This window comes from Rana temporaria, chromosome 5 (genome assembly GCF_905171775.1).
Source record: "Rana temporaria chromosome 5, aRanTem1.1, whole genome shotgun sequence".
NCBI lineage: Eukaryota > Metazoa > Chordata > Amphibia > Anura > Ranidae > Rana > Rana temporaria.
The window spans coordinates 303,070,506-303,085,945 of record NC_053493.1 but is presented as its reverse complement, the minus strand read 5'-3'; the positions used below and the strand labels follow the sequence as shown (position 1 = coordinate 303,085,945).

The 15,440-nt window shown below is 40.3% G+C and overlaps 1 protein-coding gene across 1 annotated transcript in view; it reads right to left on the bottom strand.

Annotated features, from left to right (window-relative positions):
* Positions 1 to 15,440, bottom strand: part of LAMA3 (laminin subunit alpha 3) — a 237,299-nt gene that overhangs the window by 60,560 nt on the left and 161,299 nt on the right. Inside the window, exons 41-46 of the mRNA XM_040354074.1 lie at positions 8,906 to 9,019; positions 4,483 to 4,601; positions 2,366 to 2,446; positions 2,075 to 2,181; positions 1,438 to 1,479; positions 984 to 1,135 (exon numbers count right to left, since the gene is read on the bottom strand). Of these exons, the coding sequence (XP_040210008.1) occupies positions 984 to 1,135; positions 1,438 to 1,479; positions 2,075 to 2,181; positions 2,366 to 2,446; positions 4,483 to 4,601; positions 8,906 to 9,019 (615 nt within the window). The remainder of the gene's footprint in view (positions 1 to 983; positions 1,136 to 1,437; positions 1,480 to 2,074; positions 2,182 to 2,365; positions 2,447 to 4,482; positions 4,602 to 8,905; positions 9,020 to 15,440) is intronic.

The window sequence follows — 15,440 nt, the reverse complement described above, 5'->3', positions numbered from 1 at the left end:
ATGTAAATGTTTTTTTTTTCTGTATTTTTGGAAGTTTGTGTTTTCCACACGATTATATATTTTAAAAAATGTTTTCCATATGTATCCCAAGATTGCGATGCATAAACAGTTACTGTATAAAACAATGAAAAGAGAAAAGTAATTACCGTATTTATCGGCGTATAACACGCACAGGCGTATAACACGCACAGGCGTATAACATGCACCCTAACGTTAAGAGGGAAGTTTCAAAAATTATTTTAGCCAAGGGGGAAATCCTCTCTTACACAGTTGTCACCAGAACCGATGTTCCTTTACTGTAAAAGTTTGAATTTTCCATCACTTTCTATTCCACTGACAATAGTCGTCAACACAAACAGATAGGGTGAATCAACCCAATGTGGGCACAGATAGCTTTTCTGTAGACTGTATTTAATTTTTAATTGTAAAATACAGATTAAAAAAAAACAGAATATACAAAATCCATTAGCGAACTTGTACACTTTCAAAAAATGAAAACGTAAAAAACTATAAAAAATTAACCTAATTCAAACTTTTTGGAATAATCAAGTTAGGGTCACTTTGACAGACAAGCAGTTACAGTAGTAGCTGGTTTGTCTTGTCTTTTTTAGCTAACAACAGATCCCCATAATCCAGCTGAAACACAAATCATTATAAAGTCCATCTACCATGACACTAAAGCCTCGTACACACAACCGAGGAACTCGACGAGCGAAACACATTGTTTTGCTCGCCGAGTTCCTTGTTAGGCTGTCGAGGATCTCTGCGAGCCAATTTTCTCCATTCCCGTCGAGGAAAAAGAAGACATGCTCTCTTTTTGGCTCGACGAGATCCTCAACAGTTTCCTCGTCGAAAAGTGTACACACGACCGGTTTCCTCGGCAAAAAAAAAACCCAGCAAGCTTCTTGCTGGTTTTTGCCGAGAAACTCTGTCATGTGTACGAGGCCTTAGCGGTATAACCTGCACTGCTCCATTGCACTTACTTTCACTTCTTGGATGCGAGCTTCCAGATCTCTAATCTGCTTCAGTGAACGGCTCGAGGTATTAAAGCTTTGCAGCCTGGCCTTTATCAGGTTGAGTTCATCTTGTACAGTCATGAGATCCATCATTAGAGCATCAACGCAGCTGTCACATGCTGTCAGAAAATCAAACGTCAACATACAAATGGAATTTATAACGCTTACTGACACCATTAAACACCCAGAGGTGATTGCACATTCCTGCAGCAGCAATAATTCCCATCTGCTACAGCTGAATATGCCCGCCCTCTCTGTCTCACATACATTACCAATGCACAGCAAGGTAGTCAGTCACTCTTAGTAAAAAGCCAATAGAAATGTGTGAGAGGGAAGGAGTGGACAAGCTTTAAAACCATCCAGTATTTGGCCGTTTTAGAGGGGAATGGGAAGGGTTGTAGACAGAAGGCTTAACACTTACATTCATCATCTCCAGTGTCCTTTGGATCTTCATCAAAGCATTCTGGAAAAAATTAAAACTTGGTTAGGTCTAGTATGATAAAAAAAATGCATGCTGGCAAAACACAGCAGGGACAACAAAATTTACTAACTGATTTATTTTCACTGGTTTAAGGGTGACGTCAACAGGCTTTTGTTTGCTTCAGAACTGTTTCTCTTCCCATATAAATCAGTGGAAGTTAAAGCAGCTTAACTGCAGGCAACTTAGTTCTGAGTTCTGAATCATTTCAGAAGCATCTCAAACTGATGACAAAAGCACACTGCAATAGCAATTGCCCATCAAAGCTTATCAATATGAATGTCAGAAAAGAGTAATACTTCAAACTTTTTCAGTTCTGTGTGTAACTATTAGCTTTAGCTATTGAGTTCTGTAAACAACATACGTTTTTCATCAAAGCAGCCAAGGGTGTAATCTGCAGGCTGTGATGCATATATAACATTTGACTTACCGGTATGTGATAGTTTGAAATAATAATAAAAAAAAAGCATAATAAAAATACTTGTAACCATCACAGGTCACATTATAAGTCCTCCATCTACGTTTTCATGACATTCTCTATAACACACATTACAGCGTATATATGAATAGTTATTCTTACCTCCAGTTAAAGGATCACAACTGCCCAACTGCCCATTATTTCCACAATTACATGGCAGACACTTGCCACCCAACCGTAATGGATTGCCATAGTATCCTAATGCACATCTGCACACAAAATGAGAAGAAACCTTAGCATAAAATCTAAATGGTACACAGTATACAATTTGCTATGCATAAACATAGCAAAGCTGCAATGAAATATTTCACATATAAAGCCTAGATCACACTGCAAATTTCACACCTCTGTGTAAAGCACTGTGTCATGTAGAAGATTAGGGAGAATACTTACTCTCCGCAGTTATATCCAACGTATCCTGGCTTGCAAAAACACTTTAGATTTCTCCCACTACCTGTACATCCTGTGGCAAAGCTGAAAATAACAAATGAATGGTATAATTATAGAGCTAGAGCTATAACGCAAAACGTAGAGTAACTATATCAATTCTGTCGATGTCTCTTTCACTTAGATTTTACGCCTTTGTGTCAGGCTTTCCATGTACTGGTTAGATAAATACATTTGTGCAGCAATCTGTGTTTTACTTCATAAAAATGCACTAACATCAAATAATTTCAAGATTATCTGTAAAATAAAGTCAAGCCAGTGAATTAAACAGTTTTGTTACTAAAGTGACACTAAACACTGGGGGTTATTTACGAAAGGCAAATCCACTTTGCACTACAAGTGCACTGAAAATGCACTTGGAAGTGCAGTTGCTGTAGATCTGGGCAGAAGATCTGAAATGAGGGGAAGCTCTGCTCTATAGGTGTGCGCAGCCTATTGCATTAGGGTGTGCACCCCAAAGCTCAAACACATATCTGTGTTTGTATATATATATATATATATTATTATTATTATTATTATTATTATTATTATTATTATTATTTTCTTTGCATGTTCCCCTCAGAACTACAGCGACTTTACTTCCAAGTGCACATTCAGTGCACATGCAGTGCACTTGTAGTGCAAAGTGGATTTTCCTTTAGTAAATAACCCCCTATGTCTTCATAAATAATCCCTACATTTCCACTAATTTGTGTTCCTGTAATTTATCTTTCATGAAAGAATTTCTTCCTGTGTTTTTCTGTCTCCTTGTATTGTCCTCTGTTTGATCCTGAACCTCCCTCCCCCCCCCCCCCCCAACTTCGGTTTGTGTGGAAAAAGCAGTGAAGGTTAGTTGTGGTCATGGGCATTGCATTATACAAATCTTATAGTCCATAGCTCTGAAGCCTCATACACACGACCGAGAAACTCGACGGGCGAAACACATCGTTTTCCTCGTCGAGTTCCTTGTTAGGCTGTCGAGGATCTCGACAAGCCAATTTTCTCCATTCCCGTCAAGGAAATAGAGAACTTGCTCTCTTTTTGGCTTGTCGAGTTTCTCGACAGTTTCCTCGACCAAAATGTACACACGACCGGTTTCCTCTGCAAAAAAATATCTCCCAGCAAGTTTCTTGCTGGTTTTTGCCGAGAAACTCGGTCGTGTGTACGAGGCCTTAGTCCCTAGTCCATCTCAGGAGTGAGAAAGAGATGGTGGCTATGTCCCTACATACAATGGGGCTATGGAAAATGAATGCAGCCACCCTGAGTGCAGTCAAAGCAGCAACAGAGGAATTTGGACATTTGAAAGAGGTTGAAAGTAATAGAAAGTACTTTTTGAGTTAGAAATGCATACATTCAAATATCTATGCTACCCGAATGTGATAGCTTTTACTGTAACTATATTCCATGTGCTTTAGCTTTTTTAAGCATGATAAACTATTCCATGGGGAAACTTTATTTTGTCTTAGGATGAATGTTTTTTTCTTATATGTGTTCTTCTCTACCCATATGCAGTTGTCGAATCTCGTTATGTACTCAATTGTCTTTACAATGTTAATCTTGAAAACGTTATTAAACCAACATAAAAATACATACATAAATAGATTTTTTTTCTTTTAAACTGGAGTTTAGTGTCACTTTAATAATTACAAAAATTAGTCTCACTTTCATTCTTTAACCTTCAACATTAATGTAATTCCCAGTACCGGATGGGTGATATCAGCAAAATCTGGAAATAATAGCACTTGCCAAAAGGGCTGGTCTTACCTAAAGTGTTTGTGGGCCGAGTCTTGTGAAGCCTCAATTACACTGTTTTTAATAAACCAGCAAAATTCACTGAAAACAATACTCATTACAGTACGCATAGGAGTCCTATAACAGTAGCCATGCAACATTATTGCACTACTAGGCTTAGATCATGCATACAGATATGGACCAACATGTTTTTTTATTCAAGAGCCCTCTACTCCAGATCTGGCCCTAAGCAACATGTGCAGTTTCCAGAAGTTTTTATCATTTGTGTGTAAACTGTGAATATGCGTACTGTTTGTAAATTGATAGCTTTTGCGCTATTGTTAAAATCTTACCTGTTTGAAAGCACAGGGAGAGGACAAGCACATAAGCTACATGACCCCTCTGCAGCATTCCCAGTGTAACCTTCTTTGCACACTTCACAGTGGTCACCTGCGGTATTATGCTGGCAGTTCTAAAAGTGGAACACAGAAGTGAGTTAAGATATTGTTAGGTCTGAACATACTAATGGATACTGTAGACAAAGAGGCAGACATTTCCCCATTATCAGCAGGAATATAGTCATCTGTGTGTGGCCATGTGTATATACCAGGGCTCAAGTCCTGCGGGAACGCGTGGGAACGGAGTCCCTGCACTTTTTTCACAGCAGGAACTCAGTTCCCTTTGCAGGACTAGAGCAGCCGAGCCGCCCGAGCCAATCCTTCACTAAGCGGCGATGCCCAGCTCGAGTCACTGTCAGGGGCAGGCGAACCTTAGTAATCCTTTATGTTACTGCCCGCTTCCTGTATATGGATTCATCGGGTAGTGTGCGGGTATTCCGTCACTTCCTCGATGCCGCAATGTCTCATGGGAGCTTTTGTCATTGTTCCCAGGAGACATTGCGGAGGTCTGCCACAAGTTATCGCGGGATTTATAAAGAAAGTTCTTTCTAAATCCCGCGATAACTCGCGGCAGACCTCCGCAATGTCTCCTGGGAACAATGACAAAAGCTCCCAGGAGACATTGCGGCATCGAGGAAGTGACGGAATACCCGCACACTACCTGATGAATCCATATACAGGAAGCGGCCAGTAACATAAAGGATTACTAAATTACAGTGGATCGAAAAAAAGAAAAAACATGCGGTTTAGTAATTATGCATATGAACGTATCATTTTTTTTTTGTGGGGGAGTAGATCTTGGGTGGGAGTTCCCACACTTTTTTCCCCAGGACTTGACCCCTGGTATATACAGTATACTGACAGTGTCAGTAGGGCAGAGATTGGTATCAGTAGGGCAGTGGATGGTGTCAGTAGGGCAGTGGATGGTGTCAGTAGTTTTTATTTGTAGCATTTTATTTTTTATTCTTTTAAGAAAAAAAAATTACACGTTTTTTAGGAGCCCCGTTAGGGGACTTTGGTGAAATATCAGAGGTTTAAACAGGGAAAATCTGAGCCACACAGGGTGATTAGAGTGTACCCAGTCACACCTGGCACACACTGTGTGCACTCCTATGACCATCAGCAAGATCTGTTTTTGGGGATTATTACCTTTATTGCCAGTTTTAGACCCCTCGGTTAGCTAAAGTTGCCTGGCCTTATAAAGCATTTTCACGGCCCATTAGTTCTTCTGCAGCTGCCTAAACAAGGGCATTCAATACTCAATCATGTGCTTGGTCTTTAGTAAAGAGTCTTTCATGCCAATCAATAATGTATGGGCCCAAATAAAGACTGATGTTAGGCTCAATATGATGATAGAAATAATAAATTCACTACATGGTGGAGATCTATGATGTCATCACAACCCCCCCCCCCCATGATATTATCTTATTGTTATGTATATGTGATACCTATAGATAATTATGCCAGTATACATTAGAATTATTTTTGTATTTTAAGCCATTTAAGTTAAAGTTAGCATACTTTGGCAGTTTATACAATAGCAGCCGTGACAATTTAATGGAGACTTCAGCTGTTATTATAGTCTCATTTAATAGGTATATCATAATGTAATGGTTGTGTTCCAAACCACATTTAATGATATGACCCATACTTTTCCTTTTATAGACATGATGAAATCCTCAGTTACAGACTGTTCTAGTCTGATATTAAATGTTCACATTTTCCTGTAGCACACAAGTCCTGTAATGGCTTGTCCTACCTGAGAAGTGAACTGTAATCTGGGGCACTCCCTAAACTGATGAACTGCTTACATGACAGAACTGCTTCCACACTAAATGCACAGCATAATCTGTTCTGGTAACCTACATGAAGACATTCCAAGCTTATAAATTAGTAGCAAAGCATGGTTTAAACATAACACTTTTTCTGAACACACAGTTAACTCTTGTTGCTAATTAATTCGTTCAATAATACAATAGGTACGTAATGTATCATTGAGTTTTTTTGTAGTGACATACAATCCCATGCTTTGATCTGGCAACGTATTTCAACAATTCTTAAAAATCTATTTTGTACATCTATTTAAAATTTCTGTTTTTGTGCATTTCGTCCAATTGTTAACATTTTTACAGTGCACTTTAATTTAAATTTAAAAATTCCTAAATAGCTTCCTTTATCTTAGTGCAGTCCTCCTTCACTTACCTCATCATTCGATTTTGCTTTTAAATGTCCTTCTTTCTTCTGAGAAATCCTCACTTCCTGTTCTTCTGTCTGTAACTCCACACAGTAATGCAAGGCTTTCTCCCTGGTGTGGAGTGTCATGCTCTCCCCCTCCCTTGGACTACGCCCACTAACACACAGCTCCTTTCTCTATCTGCAACGTAGAGAGCGTCCTGACTCTCCTGTAGTGCAAGGGAGGGGGCGAGCACGACACTACACACCAGGGAGAAAGCCTTGCATTACTGTGTGGAATTACAGACAAAAGAACAGAAAGTGAGGATTTCTCAGAAGAAATAAGTACATTTAAAAGCAAAATCGAAGGATGAGGTAAGTGAAGGAGGACTGCACTAAGGTAAAGGAAGCTATTTAGGAAAAAAATGTTTTACCTTTACAACACCTTTAACAACTTTGCAGGTTTAATGCTTATAAACAGGTGTGGAGTCAGATCAGATTTTTTGATTTCCCATATGAAAAGGCCCCATACAATACCTGTCGCCGAGAATGTGTTTCCAGCACGACGGCATCGCGCTGATTCTCGGCGACATGGTGCCGACATCTCGCACTCGCTGGAATAGAAAAAGCACATTCCAGCGAGTGCGTCATAGAAGCGACGGGGATCCGACTTGGATTCCCGCCAATTCTAGCCACGGCGATTGGTATGAATCATGAGGGGGAACTCCATTTTAAATAAAAAAAACGGCATGGGTTCCCCCCCAGGGGCATACCAGGCCCTTAGGTCTGGTATGGATTGTAAGGAGAACCCCCTACGCCAAAAAAACGACGTGGGGGCCCCCCACAATCCATACCAGACCCGACCCCAAGCACGCCGCCCGGCCGGTCAGGAAAGGAGGGGGGAGCCGTACCAGACCGCATGCCCTCAACATGGGGGGGGGGGTTGGGTGCTCTGGGGCAGGGGGGTGCCCTGTGGCCCCCCCACCCCAAAGTACCCATGTTGATAAGATCAGGGCCTCTTCCCGACAACCCTGGTCGTTGGTTGTCGGGGTCTGCAGGCGGGGGGCTTATCAGAATCTGGGAGCCCCCTTTAATAAGGGGGCCCCCAGATACCGGCCCCCCACCCTAGGTGAATGAATATGGGGTACATCATACCCCTACCCATTCACCTGGAGGAAACGTGTAAAAGAAAATAAACACACAACACAGGGTTTTAAAATAATTTATTAGTCAGCTCCAGGGGGTCTTCTCCGCTCTCCGGGGGGGGGTCTTCTCCACTCTCCGGGGGGTCTTCTTCCATCTTCTCCACTCTCCGCTGTCATCTCAGGGCTCCCCGGTTCTTCTCCCGCTCGCTCTCCGGTGCCTTCTTCGGGGCTGGCCGCCGCTATCTTTTTTTTAGCTCTATTACTAGCGGCAGCGCAGCCCGCTCTTCTTTGCCGTCTTCTGCCTTCTTCTTTTCTTCTGATGTTGACGCGACACTTCTTCCCGCTGTAATGCCAGGTGCGCGGCTTGCACCGATTTATATAGGCCTATAGGTCTTATGGCGTCACAGTCCCATCATGCTCTGTGACGCCCACATCAATTATTTTTTTGGGGTTCCTCTTCAAGATCCTCAGCACACAAGTCGCACCACAAGTTGGATTATCATGATCCGACTTCTGGAGCAACTTCTATTCAAATCAATGGGCTCCCATAGGGAACCATTGATTTTGAATAGAGGCAGAGAAACGCGGCTGAAAGCTAGCGCAGCTAAACGCACATTGACACCAATGCAAAGCGCTGATAAAATCACGTTTTTAATCATGCTTTTTCCTGTTGTTTTGCACTAGCTTTACAGCTCGTTTTTTTATAACGCCGGTGGGCATGAGGCCTTAAAGTTAAGTTGTATAACCACATTCCAAGGCTGCAGCTAGATCTCTGTTGGCTCACACCTGTGCAAAGTCCACTTCTGTATTGCAGCCCTTCTTACAGCTCATTAATACAATATCTGTTTATTATATCTTACTATTAATTAATGCACTCTGATTTTTGTGTGCGCACAGTGCTTTATAAGGTTACTGTTTTATTTCTATATAGTATCCTAAAGAGTTTCTATGTGATAAAGTCTTTTCTAAAGCATATGGATTAAACAATGAAATTCGGACAGTAAAAAAGTATTTTAAGTAGTTCCTACAAAACTTCAGTCACTTATGAAACCAGTACTTACAATACATATTCCTGACCCATCGTTGCATCGCGTTGAATGTCCATTACACCTACATGGGACACACCTTCCTAAGTACAATCCTTGGTTCTCACGGTAGTGTCCAGGTGCACATTCCTGAAAAAATTATTATTTTGAATAGTCTTTAGATATTCTTAAATGTCATATTGACAGGCTTGATTAAAAAGTATCCAACTACATTTAATACATAATAAAATATAAAACAAAAAGTGTAACTCCAGACAAAATTGTTAAAGTATTTACACATTTTTATCTCACTGGGTTCCAGAACTTGACATATATTTTCTTTATGCATTTCTTATGGTGACTAAGGGCACCCTGTCAAAGCTGTATATCTTAAACAGAAAAACCAATAAAGTAGCCATGTGCTTATGATAAGCAGTCATAAGAACCAGAAAGTCAAAGAGGATAAATATCCATAAACAAGCAGCGTTTAGAAGCGTCCTACTAATGCAGCCATCGCATAAAAATAAACCTTTCACAAATATGTATGTAATTTAAACTGAGCATATGATTTAACAATTCATAAGCAGAGGTCACTAACAGTAAAAAGTCTAAATTACCAGGCAGTTGAAATTATAATACACACTTTACATGCTCTGTATTAGTCAGTAGGGCTGTTCATCACTAATGTCTCGTACACACGGTCGAAATCTTAATCATGTAAAAGTCTGCCGTGATTCCGTCGGAAGTCCGATGGAAAGATAGAGATAGATCTTAGGTTCTCTAAGATCCATCGGACTTCCAACCAAAAAAGTCAGATGGAGGCTACACACGGCTGGACTTTCCGAGAAAAAAAGCCTGTCTGACTTTTTTTCTCTGAAAGTCCGACCGTGTGTACGAGGCATAAGGAGACCAATAAGAGGCTTGCGAGACATAAAATGATAGAGCTAATATTGACTTTTTACGTGAAAAGTTGGGATTTTCCTATACCATCAGCTGTCTCCATCTCTGGTTCTACTGAATATTTTCAAATGTCCTTTTTGCTAAATGTAACTTCTGCATATGTATCGTGTCATCATATAATTTATTAGAGTCCCTGTTGTTTGAAACAGGTTTGCCTTAAAGCCAACCACCATTCAAAAATATATATATATATATTTGGATAGAGTGTAGAAAATAACAAAGCAATTTGTTTTTACTTCTGTCTGTGGTCCCAATAGGGATATCTTCCATCATTTCCTGTTCTTATGACCCTTTATAAACATTATAGAGTGCAGTTGTCACCTGGACAGGAAGGAAAGGACCGCAATATAATCACTTGATGAGCTTTTATGTTTTTTGCTAATCTAAATCCAAAAGCAACATATTAATATAGTATAGTTTACCAGTCCTTAGATATGGTGGCTGCATGCATTTCCCTTTTTTCAGGCTTTTTTCCCCTTTATTTTCAAGTGGCGATCCTGCCAGCAACACACTTCCTGTCCTAGGATAACAACACTGACTCTCTGTACTATATATATGGAAAAGCAGCTTTGTTATCCTAGGACAAGACTACAGAATACCTCTCCTCATAGTGGGATGCATTTTTAGGTTAAAAAGCACAGCTGGGATTGTTGATAACACATACATTTCAGTTTTGTGCTCAGGAAACTACAAGAACAATGAATCTCTTGCAGGATCAACAGCATTTTCTCTGTACTTGCAGAAAACATACTTAGTCCACAAAAGTAATATATCGAAGGAAAGGTTATGGTACAAAATATATAAAAAAAAATTCTTGGGGTTTGATGTGTTGGGAATTTCAACTGGTGAAGCAGTTGGGAGTCATGCAGATATAGAGCCCTACACAATGGTTAATTCTAATTCTGCCTTTTCTCCTGTTTCAAAAACATTTTCAGTAAATGTATTACACTTGTATTCACAGATTTCTCTTCAATAAAAGGATTTTATTACCACCTTTTTTCCCCATTCCTATATTAGTTTTTCTTCTGTCACAAAACATCAAACGCAACCTACAGTTCTATCCTGACTTAGAAAATGTTGACACGGTTATCTCTTTCTATTCTCAGTAATTTGATACGACCATTATGCCTCGTACACACCATCGGTTTTCCCGGCGGTCTTAAACCAAGGGGAAAACCGAGAACCAGCTTGGTCACTTTTCCCCTGTACACACGGCCAGTTTTCCCGACAGGAAAACTGCCAGGAGAGCTTTGGTCTGGAAAAACGGCTGTGTGTATGCTCCCTCGCAGTGTTTCCCCATAGGAAAACTTCCAGAAAAAAAATGCAGCGATTCGTGGCGGGAAAAAATTAAACAAGTTCTAATTTTTTTCACCACAGTTTTCCTGTCGGAAAAACTGCTATGAAGCATACACACGACTGGTTTTCCCGACCAATCTAAGAAATTGCAGTTTTCTCATGGGGAAAACCGGTTGTGTGTAAGGCCTCGTACACACGACCGAGAAACTCGTCGTAAAGGAAACATCGTTTTCCTCGACGAGTTCCTTGTCAGGCTTGTCGAGAATCTTGTCAAGCTTTCTTTGCGTACACACTGTCAAGACAAAATCTCGTCGTTCTCAAACGCGGTGACGTACAACACGTACGACGGCACTATAAAGGGGAAGTTTGATTCCACTGGCACAACCCTTGGGGCTGCTTTTGCTAATCTCATGTTACTGCGTGTTAAGAAAAAGTATGGTAAGAGACGATTCGCGCTTTTCAGTCTGTTACAGCGTGACGAATGTGCTATCTCCCTTACAAACGCTACTTTTACCGAAGGTGCGCTCCCGTCTCATACTTTATTCTGAGCATGCACCGGTTTCTAAGCATACGCACGGACGTGTTTCTCGTTGTAAACCAGCCCGACGAGAAACATGACGAGGAAATTGAGACTCCCGACGAGAAAAAAAGAGAACTTGTTCTCTTTTTTTCTCGTTCGAGAACCACGACAGTTTTCTCAACGAAAAACATACACACGACCGTTTTCTTCGGCAAAAAAGCTCTGCCACCAAGTTCCTCGATGGATTTTGTCGAGGAAAACAGTCGTGTGTACGAGGCCTATGAGGCATCAGAATTGGCTAGCAGTGAGTCCTGAGGAATCTGCTTATTTAATGCCCCTCTGACCTGCATCACTCTTGCTAGAAATATATTAATCAGCTGCTTTCCATTTTTTGTTCTATCCTTACTAACCATGGGTCTCCAAACCAAGGCTTCCATGCCAAATGTGGCCCTCTGCAAGATTTTTTCTAGCCCGCAGCTAAAGTCAGTGGCGTATCCTCTGTGTGGGCCCATTGTGCTCATACACAGATCTCATTGTAGGCCAGCAGAGTTCCACTGGCAGTGCTTGCCCCAGCATTTGCAGGAGAATGGAACTTCCTCTGCCCAGACCTGCTCCACCTTATGCTGTGCTGCTACAGCTGCACTGCACATATATGAGGTAAGTTAAGGTTGGAATCTGAATGTAAGGGGGACTCTTTGTAAGGGGGTATGCTGATGTAAGGGTGGATTCTGATGCGGACGCGGGCATAAGGGGTGATCCTGATTACAAAAGTGCAAACTGACTTTAATTCATTTGACCTTTAACCCTATTTCACACTGATGCAGTGCGATTTCTATGCATTTTCAAAGGGCAGTTGCGGTACGATTCTGTTGCGATTGATTCGATTGGACACAGCTGCGATTTCTGTTCTCCCTTCTGGAGAGAGAGAAAAAGGACTTCACAAATACAGGACACTGTCAAAGAAAAAGCACTGAAATTGCCATCCATTTGATCACCTATGACTTTGGTTTCCATTCAAATCTATGGGGCTATAAAACGCATTGCAACAAACCCGCACAGGACCCTTCTGGAAATCGCATCATGTTTCAAACGCATAAGTGTGAATGATCTCAATGGAAAGCAATGTTATCTCACTTAACATGCAATTCAGTGCATTCTGAAACACATCCAAAATCGCTTCAGGGCTTATTAATGGCTCAAGCTTTTTTGGAATTACTTTGCTTTACTGATGCTCTTTGTCTGTTGCTTTTCTGTTCTCAATCATATCATGCTAATTACAAAAAAAACAAGTAAAACATATTCATTCATTTAAACTGCCACCAATCAATAATAGCGCTCAAATCCATCCAATCACAAATATATATGGAAGGTGATCAACAACTTTTAAATAATATTTATCTTTAAAGCAAATACATTACAATCAAAATACCATTAGCAGACCACTTTTTTTCTTTTTTGAGGTATGGCAACTCTACAATTTGGTTGTTATTTATTTGAAGTCAGCAAACATTATAGCGCCGTGAACATGATCTCATCTGGAGCAGGTTAAGGCATCTTGACTGAGGCTTTGTACAGTAAGACCCCAGGTGCATTGTTTTAATGAAAGAACATAGAAAAAAATGACTGAAGCCATTCAGAGAACAAGCACTCACATGCAGAGCACATACAGATCTTTGGCCGCTGATGAGATCTACAGGCCCCGACAAACGTATTGTTGCATTATTACTAATAAAATAGAGGCATATTAAGTAGCTGATTTATTATGTAATTACAAGTTTCTGTGGGAACATAACCTTATAAACGTTTGACTGTACTCATCAGGAAATCTTTGTAATCCACTTAAATTCTCACAAATAAAGACATGCTGATTTGTTTACCAAGAACAAACAGTAATATTATGCCAACTGCAGTACTCCACCTCTACCAATCAGATTTCACAATTTTGCCGTTTACAACAATCAGAATGATGAAAGATAATTGCTGCATTGACAATAATGGCATTGCCCTTGAGACAATGCTCTATTTTGTTAAATAACCTTGATATTTATTAGTAAGTTATAGCATGCTATACATAGGGGGTAATTTACGAAAGGTAAATCCACTTAGCACTACAAGTGCAAAGTACAAGCGCAAAGTACACTTGAAATTGCACTGAAAGTGCACTTGGAAGTGCAGTCGCTGTAGATCCAAGGGGGACATGCAACGGAAATAAAAAAACAGCATTTTAGCTTGCACATGATTGGATAATAAAATCTGAAAAGCTTCCCCTCATTTCAGATCTACCCCTGAGATTTACAGCGACTGCACTTCCAAGTGCACTTTCAGTGAAATATCAACTGCACTTTGCACTTGTAGTTTGCACTTGTAGTGCAAAGTAGATTTGGCTTTTGTAAATAATCCCCATAGAGTAGAAACCACAGAAGCCAACTTTCACTGGCCACCCTAAATTAATAAAGGCTGAAATCTGATTGGTTGTCATGGGTAGCACCAGTTTATTGCCCTTCTCCATATAGTATTAGACAGGTCCCACAACTCCTGCTTTGCAGTCTATGTAGTATACAAGTATTTTATGAGAAATGGCACAAAAATCGAATCAGTGCAACATGAAATAATGTGGTTGCTTTTCAATTTAAACCTAATAATAATGTTTGTTAGTAGATGAGTCCCAACTCATTGTAATCTTCACTGTAGAGGAAATTGCTACTTAAAATAACACTACTGTAAAACATTTATTAGTAAAACCAAACAGGTCATGGTCAGGTAAGCTTGAGGCAACCAAAAAGAGAAGGTCTGTTAACTAAAGCAATACTAGCGATATCGAGGAGTGTTGCAAACTATTTTTATGTATACCTAACTGATAATACTGGAAATATTTATGCACAATAAGAATGCTTCCACCATACCAATGCCCAGTTATGATGTATACATAGTAGTGTATGAGTGATACTTTTACATCAATAACTTGTATGTATATGTCCTGTGCTTCTTCTATGCGATCTGTTCTTGTACTGCCTATTCAAAATACTAAAAAAGAGATTACACTAAAGAAACCTCAAGTCCCACACTAATCCACTGTGAAGCACAATAGAGCCTTCTTTCAAAAAACTTGTATTTACATGTCATCATTTCCATCACAAATTCCAAATATATAATGGCTCCTCCAAGTGATTCTTTATAGAAGCCATGGCTTTCATGCACTGCACTGATGATGGCCAACTAGCCTCAAACAACTGTGGGGGGAATTCAATAAAGCGGCTGTGCCACTTTTCTGGCATTAATCCCTCTTGTCAATATATTGCACCAAGTTCATGAAGCATTTGCAACACTTTTGGTTCCGAAAAAGCGACTCGTGCACCACATTCACTGAGTTCTAAAATGTGCCAAAGTGTGTCGCAATGAATGTGCCAAATGTAAAAGTGGCGCTAATTAAAACCAACTCTCTTTTGGCAGACAGAGACAAAAACTGGCTCAGATAGATTCTGCAAAAGTGTATGGCCTCGTACACACGACCGAGAAACTCGACAAGCAAAACACATCGTTTTGCTCGTCGAGTTCCTTGTGAAGCCGTCGAGAAACTCGACTAGCCAATTTTCTCCATTCTTGTCAAGGAAATAGAGAACATGCTCTCTTTTTGGCTCGTTGAGTTTCTCGACAGTTTCCTCGACGAAAGTGTACACACGACCGGTTTCCTCTGCAAAAAAATATCTCCCAGCAAGTTTCTTGCTGGTTTTTGCCGAGGAACTCGGTCGTGTGTATGAGGCCTCTCATGTGCATTCTAAATGTGTTGCAGCATGA